Source organism: Trachymyrmex septentrionalis, unplaced genomic scaffold (assembly GCF_001594115.1).
Source record: "Trachymyrmex septentrionalis isolate Tsep2-gDNA-1 unplaced genomic scaffold, Tsep1.0 scaffold71, whole genome shotgun sequence".
Lineage (NCBI taxonomy): Eukaryota > Metazoa > Arthropoda > Insecta > Hymenoptera > Formicidae > Trachymyrmex > Trachymyrmex septentrionalis.
Genome location: NW_017305895.1, coordinates 1,219,188 through 1,231,234, shown reverse-complemented (window position 1 = coordinate 1,231,234; position 12,047 = coordinate 1,219,188). Strand labels below are relative to the sequence as shown.

The 12,047-nt window shown below is 34.0% G+C and overlaps 1 protein-coding gene across 8 annotated transcripts in view; it reads right to left on the bottom strand.

The window, feature by feature from the left end:
- LOC108753780 (potassium/sodium hyperpolarization-activated cyclic nucleotide-gated channel 2) overlaps window positions 1-12,047 on the bottom strand; it is a 73,259-nt gene that overhangs the window by 57,639 nt on the left and 3,573 nt on the right. For 5 of the 8 annotated variants that reach the window (XM_018495671.1, XM_018495672.1, XM_018495675.1 and 2 more), the window contains exons 1-2: window positions 11,396-11,547; window positions 9,669-9,939 (exon numbers count right to left, since the gene is read on the bottom strand). In XM_018495671.1, coding sequence (XP_018351173.1) covers window positions 9,669-9,939; window positions 11,396-11,531 — 407 coding nt within the window. In that variant the 5' untranslated portion in view covers window positions 11,532-11,547. Of the gene's footprint in view, window positions 1-9,668; window positions 9,940-11,395; window positions 11,583-12,047 lie in introns of those variants that run through there. The other 3 variants (XM_018495670.1, XM_018495677.1, XM_018495674.1) reach the window with 3 other exon arrangements.

Sequence of the window (12,047 nt, the reverse complement as noted above, 5' to 3'; positions counted from 1 at the left end):
AAAATATATATATAAAATTCAATTTTATTCGTTATTAATATTTTGTATTAATTTAATGCTACTTTTCTATGCTACTTTTCTATAAAACATGATTTTTATGTAACAGTTAAATAAAAAAATTAAATAACCTTTTATAAGAGAATTGTGGTCAAATTTTACATAGCATACGTAATAAAACAATTTATGAAATTTTTATGCTTTTAGTAATGTTCTGACTCATACATTCTTCAAACCTTTTCTCCAATAATTGCATTATTGGTTGCATTATAATCAATAGCTTAATCAATTTCTTAAAATTGAGTTGTAGACACTAATTAATAATCTATTTTTTAATGAATCGTGAAATAAAAATTCGATAATGATGAACTTAACAGTCTAGGAATATTTATGAATATTTTGATTTATAATTAAAATATAGTAATTAATTGAGCGTTTAATTATGAATCGAGTGTATATGTATAGAATAAAATGATATGTGATCAATTATACTGATAATTCATGATCGGTATAAATGGAATCTTTATTGAAAGCAACAAAAACGGTTGTATTCTTCCACTTTATATTGGTTTTTTCCTACAGCCATATGTAGTACATTAAGTATATGAAATTCTGCGTATACCACAGCTGTAATAATAACGCGGCACGACAAAGCTGATAATGTTTATAACAATCATCGCTGGAAACGCCGATTTTCATAGCGTAAATTTATATGCTTCGACCGCACAAATGGCCGCGTATTTTTGCAAGTGCAACGGATGATAAATGCGGAGGGGGAGGGGAAGGGGGGAGGTTGTTTTGCAGGAAGAGCCATCAGCAAATGTGGAGCAGGCGGATAAAGTTGTATTTCACTTTTATGAGCGTTTTAACAAGTAAAGAATTACGTACGCGTATAACATTTTACTGTCAGCTGAAGAAGCTTATACTGGCGGAGAAATATCGAATATCCGTGTGAGATTCGCACGTGTAACTAGAATGGCTTATATCTAGCTCTCTTAATCCATTATCTGTTGGTTTTTCGTTAGATAACGTGTTTCAGAAAATGGAGACAGTACGCGATGCATAATTAGAATATAGAAATAATTCTTGCGCAAGATTATTACAAGCTGATTGTAATTTTTTTTTCTGAAAGTTTTATTATTTCTTTCGCAAATTGCTGTTTTTTGCGAAAGACGAATAATAAATTGTATATGGAAAGAACAATTTTGCTAAAATCTCTAAATTTAAATCTCTAAAAATTTAGACAGATCTGAAAATAATTTTACTGGATTACCAAAATAATTACGTAGCAAATTCAAGCATGATGAGTAAGGTTTTTTTATTTATTATGCTACTTCCTTTTGCAAATACAGAAAATTAAAAAATAAAAGAAAGAATATGTATATCTATGTATAAAAATATTTGAAAATCTTTTCCTATAAAAAATCTTTTCTGTTTTTTTTTGTAGGATGGGGAAAAAAGATCGGCATGTCTGAATAACTCAAAAAGCATAAGTTTTATAGAAAAATTTTTCTAACATCTTCATTCTAACAAGCAGTTTGAGCGTCCTATATTATTATTTTGATAGTTTACAAAATGATTTCCAAATCTGTATCTAGCTAAATATTTAAATATTTCAGTAAAACTGTTCATTTCATATACAAAAAAATTTTTTTTAAATATTGTTTAATATCACAGTAAAATGTAAATTTGTAGAATTTTATTGTACGTAAAATATGGGTATATTTTATTTGGAGTGAATATTTACTTGAATTGTGTTTGATTAAACACTGATTGGATATATAGTGTGTTTCTGGCATCACGATACTTGATAGAATACTAAGGACAACCCATCGATTGTCATTGTTTGATCGACCGGAGGAGTCTAGGGGGAATTACTGGTCGGCGTGCATGCATGCTCAATTGAGAGCGACACAATATTATTCCTCGCTATGAATTTTGATGCCTACAAGTTTATCCGTACGGTTGCTCGATAATAATTGGATATACCTATATATGTTTAGAGTTTGATAAAACAATGAATTTATTATGCTACTTTCTTTTGGAAATACAAAAAATGAAAAAGTAAAAGAAAGAATATATATCCATGTATAAAATATGTGAAAATCTTTTCCTATAAAAATCTTTTCTGTTTTTCTTGTGGAGAAAAAAGATTGATATGTCTGAATAACTTAAAAAGTATAAGTTTTATAGAAAAATGTTTCAGACAAAAGTTGTAGGGTGTAAAAAGATCTACTATTGATATTATCAATTTGACCTTGGATGGCGTCGCCAAAGTCGGTTCAACGTCACATCGATTTTTTAAAATGGGAACCCCCATTTTTCATTACATATTCTCGTAGCTTATCTTGAGAACTCTTCAAAACATTAACGAAATATTTTTTTAAGTACTTTTCGAGTTATGAGGCTTGAAAGTTACAGTACTATCGGCGTCAGCATTATCCAAGATGACGGATCAACCGCTAAAATCTTTTGAATGTTGTTCAAGATTATGATCAGCATAATATTTATGAAGATCAAGATCATTAAAAATTGTTCCTCTTATTTTAATTTTTACATAAAAATAAATTTTTAGTTCAGGGGTATCGACCTTTTTTCTTCATTTAATATGTTATTATATGAGTCTAAAAATATATTTGTTTTATCATATTTGCTTAATTAGTTTATTTACGACTTTGTGATATTAATGAAATTTTAATCAAATTTGAACTCAATATAATAAATATTATATATTACATTGAAAGAAAAGTACTTTTGTGACTATAATTATTACATGATAAAATAATTAGTTTAGAAGCTTCATTTCATAATTATTACTACTATAATGTTTAGTAATAATAATAATATTTAATGATGATTATGTTTATATACCTCTATACTAAAAATAATATATAGTTGGCACCGAAAATATAAATTATAGCATTTTCGATACCAACTATATAAGTACATTCTTTTGTATTGTATATAGAACTGTATAAAAATTATTACTATTAAAAGAACTGACCGTCTCAGAGAGAAACATTACTGATATAAACACACAACGAATAAAGTGTACATTGAATATATCTAGCATCTCATCGAATGTAGGATGCACTGAAGATGGCTAAAAGATTAGCTGAAACATGTTTATGAACGATTAATTATTAAACATATTTTTTGTAATTATTGGTTTTAATTAAAAGATATATGGCATAATATTAACATTGATATTTATCGCGTACCTTCTACAGCGTTAATTCCCAAAGCTATTAAGTTTTTTACTAGATTAATTTATTACTATTAACTTTATAGCAGTAATAACTGTAAAAATGGAACGTCTGACCATAATTATTTTACCATACAATTATAGTCACAAATATCGAATACTTTCTCTCGGTGTATTCTCGAACAAAGATTATCAGGCTCTAATGTAGCTAGCCACACACGTGATCGAGCAACGCGCCATCAATGACACCGTAGTCTCCGGCTTAATCGGATGATTATTCTGAGATCATTCTTACAACTGGCGCTGGACTAGCGGCGATATACATGTAGAAACATGGTTGTAACTGGCTCAAGCCGGACCGATTTATCCTGTTTCCCCGGCTTCTCTCTTTGTCCCTTCGAGAACCGCTTTCATCACCCAGTTTTTGTACCGTTAATTTCTAGGACGTTCACGGGGCCGCTTTCGCCAGTCTTAATCTCTTTAACCATGAATAATTCGCTATTCTGCGAATACGCGACCGCAGCTCGCGGTAGATATCTCGCGCTTCGTTGAAAGTTTCCTCTTCGTTTCTTAATTCAACTGGCACACAATAATCCGTTTCGTGGATCTCCTAAACAATCCACCGAGGCAAATGTGAAATATGAATTTCCTTGTTAGTTTATCGTCTTCGCGGTTCATATTATAACGTAATTATTTACGTACATAACAAGCGCGTCGCAAGTCCCGTTTATTACGTTATATAAATTATAATTGGTCGTACATGCTTATTCATATTTAGAGTACGATTTTTCGTCCGTTACGTCATTATCCCATTTGGCCGTTTTGTTTACGGACTATATAATTGTGCCTATATAATCACGCGCTATCATAAAATTCTATTTATCTTATTAATATATGACGCAGCCCGACTCGAGTTCTGACGAGGTCGAAGTTTAAAAGCGACTTCGAAGTTTGACGGTAGTGTCAGCGATTCCTTATTTGCTTCATGTATAAATTATCCTCGATGTCAATATACGCTACATATACGTATATAACCTTACTATGACACAGTTCCGCGTACTCTTATTCGAATACATAATTTTACAGCTTCTTGAAATACGTTACCGTGATGTACGCTTATATGCAGACGTAATCACCACTAAATTTCAAGTCTGATTTACCTATCTGTTATAAAATTGAAATCTTTAAGTGAATCATTGAAAATATAATTCGTTTCAGTTAGTCATATTTTTATTTATTCATATTATTTCATATTTCAGTTAATCATTATTTCATATTTCTTTTATCGGGTTCCTAAAGCTTATAGTTATTCAAATATGATTTATACGTAATCATCTTATATTTTATAGTGACTTTTTTTACGTTAAAACATGATGCTGCTGATCATTCATGATGCGGTTTTAATCTCTAATTATTCTCGAATTCACGTTAATGGAAACAATAGACTAGAACAGTGTTCTGTATACACACCGCCGTATACACTCTGCACCGAAAATATCTTCGTGTTACGTATACTATAGAATTTCAGTACTGACAATGTATATGTCGGAACATGGCCTAGAATGGATCATTGCGCAGCAATAGGTGATTATACGTTAGCCAATGTGCACCATAATGATACGATAATTATTTAGATAATAATAATCGTTGTCACTGTAAATACGTTACTTCTCAGGCCAGTGCAATTATTTTCTTTTACGTCAAAGCGAAACTGCGTAGAACACGTTACGAATGCGAGCTGCACTAAGGATTTTTACCGTTACTTTTGATTATTCAGACATCGAAAATGTTATCTTCTTTCTTTTACGACGTTGCAGTGCATAAGTAAATGCATTTCACTTCGAAACATAAAAGAAATAATTCGGGTTTTATTATATTTTCTGATGCCTTTGTTTAAACCTGGCATTTAGCTCCGCAATGTCGAAAGACAGACTTATCTGCTGACAACTTCGAAGAGCAGCAATTATCGTTTAAGTGCGTTTTTTTATTTTATTATTTTTAAAGAAATATATGATTAGATTCAGATAAATATGTACACAGCGAAATACTTTACTGATACATAAAATAACGTAAAAAGAGGTCTGAGCGCGTGCTAAAAGTTACAAGGGAAATTTTACAGTACCAGGAAACCGCAAGTATAATATTTTCTCTCACGAATCCGAAAGCAGGAACCGTTAAATGTGAAACGGCCGAATATTCCGATGGCGCGATAAATCATTCGCTCGAGAGCTCAGTCTATATATCTTAACATTATCAATGGTAAATCAAGCACGAAGAAAGTCGTTTTCACCGGAGATACAACTTTTTATACAATTTAACACGAAACGAGGAAAAAAGAACGTATTTAATGTACTGTCCGGAGTTAAGTAGCGTGGTTTATGTTCGCTTTTATGACGTCTCACATTTATAAGTCTTTCCCTTTAGGTGAAAGAGAGCGTGTTCTCGCGACCGAATCCTGTCAAATTATGTTCAACGCGGCAATTCCAACCGACGTAGAACAGACAAATATGTGCAACCGCAAACATGATGAGAGAAACTTTTATGGCAAAATCATTTTATTTCCTGCGGCCTATAGAAAAATAAGAGTTTCCTCCTCTTTTTTTCAGACTGTACGCGTAAAAATATTTTCTCTTATATTTTCGAATTCTACAACGTTTTCGCGAGATATTGTCGTATGCATGGTGTCATCATGAATGCCACGTACCGCGCGAGGCGAATTGAACTCGGCGAATTACGAATTCATGCAACGTATTTAAGCGAAGGACAGCGATTTAGTGGCCGCATATTAAAACGAAGGAAATGATATTGTCAGCATTGTGCATCGTAAATTTTTAATATTCCGCACAGAGTATCTCCGGTACTAAGCTTCCAATAAAGTTTCGCTTCAGCTGAAATTCAGTGAGACTATCCGGAAGACACGGTCTCGCTATCTATACATATATACTTTCGGAACTATTTGAATAATTTGGATGTATTCGGTAATTTTGGCATTTATTTATATTCTTGCTATCATTTAGTTCACTTTTACGTAGTATTCTTGATTTAAGAGTGTAATGATCTTACAAATTGTTATCATCACATCGTCTTTAGTCTAGAATTTGCTTAAGCGATTTAAATATTAGGTGCTGAAAATCAACTATCGTATCGAAACTCGAGCATCGATGTCGTGTTTAGGATCCTCTGTTAATTGCTCAGGATGAATCTCCATTAACATGATATCTCCTATAGAGCTATGCATGTTCGGGATGTTCGGATAATGAACTGCTGACGGAGCGACATTACCAGCCAACTATACGACACGTGTTATCGGGTATTTCGGCTATCATTTATATTTTGGTCAATAGATCAAAGAGCACATTCATTTACGCACGTGTCCTCTCAAAACCGCGATACCGCTCTGATTTTCGGTGTATCTGTAATTCCGTAATGTTTGCGAATATTTCGGTGGTATTTACTTTTTTATTTTTTTTTTTTAGTATATTAAATGCCAAACCCTACGGGAACAACACATTGTGGGTATGACCCAATCATATCACTCAATTCAATTGCTTATAACTTTAATAAAAATAAACATATTGTAAAAAAATGTCTTTCAATCAAAACGCCAGATATTAAAAAATAATAGTACCAAGAAAATGTATGTACATATGTTTATTAATAAAAAAGTTACAAACAATGGAAAAGTATTGGAAAAATAAAGCTGGATATTGAAAAGATGTTTAAGAAGATTTGAAGAATTTTTGATTAAAAAGACTAATATTTTTTTCGTGAGACTGTTTGGAAAAGAAATAACTTATACACATAAAATAAAGTGAAATAAATAAAAGCACATGCACTGTATAATATTAATACAATATGAACCTATTGAAATTATTATCGTTATTCCCTGAAGAGAAAAAAGATTGGACGATACTTGCACGTGTTTAAATAATATATCCATTAATTCGAGGGCACGTCCCTCGCTATGTCACGTTATTCAAATAAAACATATCAGACGCGAGAGCTTATATGACTTTTATTATATGGATATTTGATCTATATAATAACGATTGGAAAATGGAGCACTATTGACGCTCATTTGTATAATTTAGCAGTTGAATATTAGCGTTACATGTCGCGTAAAGAACGACCGTTGGTTACGTTCATTCTGCCGGAAGATATCGCAACCATTAACGGAGGAACGAATTAAAGTTTCAATGCCCACGAGAGTCTCGCGTTTTAGTGGAATCGTAGAGAAGGCTACGGAGAATCCTCCACGCTGCCGGTAATTAGCCAAGATTCCGAACGGAAGCGCCGGGCAATTTCAACCAATTGGAATGACAAACGCCGCCGCCGTCACTGCTGCAGAGTCGTGGCCGAGTATAGTGTTTCGCGCGTTATGGAACTGTGCACGCTGCGCCATGCACAGTTAATATTGGCAATTTGATATTGTAACGAGGCACCATTCGCTCGTTTTCAGCCGCGCGAATTTGTTCCGTTGATTTCTTCCGCCACGCAAAACAGTTTTTTCGCATCGAAAATGAAAAAAAAAAAATTCGCACAAGTAATAGAAACACATTGAATAGGAAAAAAATTGAACTATAACAACAATTCTTCGGTAAATTATCAAAAGCTAAATTGTGCAAATCTGAGAAAAAGCTATATTCTATTAATTTTTAAGCATTAAATACTTGTAAATTGTTTTAAATGGATCGAGAATAAAAAACCGTACATATTAATCACTATACATGGAAAATTAAATTCCGCTGTCATAAACTCAGTAATAGATAGTTTTTGAATTATTAAAAGTGCTCTGTGAGCACAACTTTTATACCTTTGATGCACCACTCAGCTAAAAAATTACCTATTATTGAACCTTGTGTCTCTTGTTCATCACATTATATAAGTCACATTATATGTGAAAACTAATTCATTTTATCGGCGAACCAATTTTTCATAACATAATTAGTGCGGAGTTCTTTTTCGAACTTTTAGTATACTTTCTATTCTCGATTTTATATTATGAATTCCATATTATTTAGGTATATTTAGGATTTTACTAATACAAATCCTTCAAATACACTTCATACTCTTATAATCCTTTTTTTTTCGACTAATGATGATTAATGGTTAATTCTGCAAGAAATTACCATTAATTGAAGATCGCCTATCCATTATCGTTTGGTAGAGCAAGCATTCTTGAACGCTTATTGTCATTCTAATCGATGCATTTGTCCGTAAATGGCTCGACGAGGATGTCAACCTTCTCTACGAGAAGTCGATAGTACGCGTCCTGACTTCAGCGACGGATTGTGGCTTGCCATCGATAAAGCGACTCCGGAAGGAAGCGAAAGGCCTGACGGAGGCTTCTTCCTGAGGCCGTAAAGTCTCAATGCTATGTTATTTCGTGGCTAGGCGAGGTCGACTGCTCAACTGTACATACACGAGCATATACATAACTAAATCCGTGACTCTTGTAAAGCCATTGAATATTCCGCGCGACCCAGATCGATTGAAGTTGCAAGTAACGCATGTTAGCCCGTAGATCAAACGCATTCTTTTTTGGTCCTCAAGATCGGAGACATGCGCCTCATTCGGACAGCTCGGAAAGCCTACACGATGAACAATCCGGATACGGCAGATATTTTACTGCGGCACAAAGGCGCTAGTTTCTCGTATCCGGGATCGTAGTCAAGCCGAAAAGTTTCGGATTGCGAGTAAGCCGGCACGAGTCGTTGATTTACGCTCGCTCGCTTAGCGACTTTTGTCATTTATTACTTTCACTAGTATACGGCATATACGTGATATATTCATGTTCGAATAATATTCTTTATAAAATCACTCTACATCTAAGGATAGTGATTTAAATTAGAATTAAAAATCGTATTTTTTAAAACTAATCGTAAAACTTGACTGACACAATCGGATAATTTTTTACATTAATTTAAAAGTAAGTCTTGCAAAGAGAAGTAATTTTTCATTTTTAACCATTTCCTTTTAAAATGCCTGGAAGGTAATCAGTCTCGTAAAGAACATTTCATGATTGATGTAAGTTACGAAGTGTTAGAGAAAATAAATTTTTACATCTTTTATTTTTACAAAAAAGAATGAAGATTATAATATTGTAGGAATGAATTTGTATTATATCGTATCTAATTATTATAAAATAACACGAATCATCGCCCTGATATCATCGTGACAGATATAAATAACGCTTTTAATAAAACAATATATCTAGTTATCTCTAAGCGCAAACCTTATGTCAACTTTATAAGGGACAAGTGTATGCAGAATTTTGTTCCTTTTTATGGAGAACGCGGGATCGATGTATCGTACGCGAGTTTATTCGAGCAGACTTAGATATTAGGCTGCGTCTGAGGCCGGTATTTCTTGGCAGAACGTACTTTTCAGCCGGAACGAAATGTGATAGCGCAAAATATTGATGCGGCCTGTTGAATAAGATCAGTTAGATATTCGAAGGACATACCGAAAACTGGAGCAAGGATGGATGACCCAGTGACCTGCGGCTTTTTGTCTGATCCGTTCCTTCATAAGCGCCTTCTTGCTGCCGAAGAGCTTCATGGCCAACTTGTTGTCCGTCGGCTGAAACAGGGCCTGAAGCTGATTCTTCAGGAAGCTCTGCTTGACCTCCTGGCCCGGGAGGCCCGGGCCCGGCTCCTCCTTCGGCGTCCCATAGAGGGACACGTCGTCCACCCCGAAGTGGACCTTCCCGCTGCCCTTGTAATTCATCTCGTTGCCTGCAACATGGTCATGTCAGCTCAGTCCGACGATGACACAAACGTTCATTATTCTGTGACTTTTATTGTCACCGATAACGCCCGTAAAATCTCACGTCTGTCCGATAAATTCGAGCCGAGTCGCATGATAGCGGTCACATAAAACACAAATCGCGAACTGTTCACAAGCACCGAACTTGTAAACTCACGCCACGATAGCGCCGACATGTATGACTTAATGTCGTTAACCTGAAATATCTTTATGGCTCGTGAACTATCTCGCGAAATTTGCTGTGTGCAAATTTCATGGAACTTTGTAAAATTTGTATGATCAGGATAAGTTAAATTTATTTTAAAAACGTTAATTGTTGTTTGATAAGTTCAAACTTATCAGACAATTGTCAAAACTAATGTGTCGCGACACACAAAACACACACACACACACACACATTCAGGAATTCCATATCATTTTATATCTTTATTTTGTTATTACATCTTTTATTCATATTTTTTGTGATATAATTACTTTTTTTTAAATAAAGAACTTTTTAAAAAAGTTCTTTTTTGAGAACTCAAGTATCACTTTTATGCATGCATCAATAATGTATGTACATATAAGTTTCCAAATTTTACGTATGATAATTTTAAATAATTCTAATATGAATATCTCATTTTAATTTTGTAATTGTGAATCACTCATGTAGATAATAAATGAAATATTTCTACATATAAATAATTACTTTATACACGTATTTATTACGTTTACAGATATTTCGTATATCTACTAATTCATAAAAATATGAATATTATGATTTAAGATTAATCATAGTATTTATGTGTGGGTAAGGAGTGGTCCGGTAATAACGGCGACTCGGTTGGTGCTAACACTGGTACTTTATTTTGTTAGACAGAAGTCGAAAGCGTGGTGCATTCGCGTCGACGAGTAAAAAGAGACTGACTCCTCAGATCGTTGCTTGGCTTACAGAATCCTGAATGGCATAGGTATATTACTCGCATGTCTGGTACGACAAAGTTTCATATTTCGAAAAGCTAGAAGAAAGATGTGTGCATATGTTAACAATATGCAGTTCCGTTGAATGAGTGAAAAGGATGTCTGTGACGCTCACATGGACGGTCTAATTATTTTAACTTGTAAACATTTAACGAACATTAGAACACATAATATACGTATATTAATTGTTTGTTATTCTTTCGATAAGAAAAATATATCTGAGGGCGACGCCGCGCGCACGTGTTGCTACATATGTTTTTATTAATTATTTAAATCATTTTTATGTAAACTTTGTAAATTTAAGTTTTTAATAATTTTTTTGTAAAAGTCTTGGTTTAAAAAACAGTAGAAGCGATTTAATGAAGGAATACATTCGTCGTTTTTGTGTCTCTTTGTTGAAATAAGTACTGACGAAGACGATGACTATTGACAATCGCGTAACCGTTACGGTTTGTCAACACTCACCGGATTTACGCGATTTACGAACATCCCATAATGTCCAAGTTGAGATAAATTCCTCGTACGATCTTGACCAGGAACCAGTATTGTTCGATTTCAAACCGTTTCGCGACGGCACGACATCTTGCTGCATGAGCGGCATCTCCTGCGCCACTAAATCGGATCCTTCTCCATCTTCGACGTGCACCGTCATGGCAAGTTCGCGGACGAGAACGAGATGAAACAGAGTATCGCGTTGACCCGGTCTAAAGGCAGATACCGCGCAAGATTCGCTTAAGTAACGGAACAAGGACGCGAAGAAGCAACACGAGAAGAGACGCGTATCCACTGACCGGTTTTAGCCGGACGAACGAGTACATATGTACCGGTTTTTTTTTTCCATATGTTAGTATACGCTAATCCCCGAACGCTCTACCATGATTCCTGCCGATACGTATCGCAGTGGCGTAAGAGATCCAATATCGCAATTTATTGCGCTCGTCATATACCGTATGATATTTGAAACGGACGAACAGAAAAGCCTAGCTATGTTTTAACTATGATTAATAAAAAAAGAAAGAAAAAAAGAAAAATATTGTAACGAAAAATGTTATAACACTTTATATTATTTTAGAAATGTATTTTTATCAGGATATGTATATTATATTACTTTAAAATC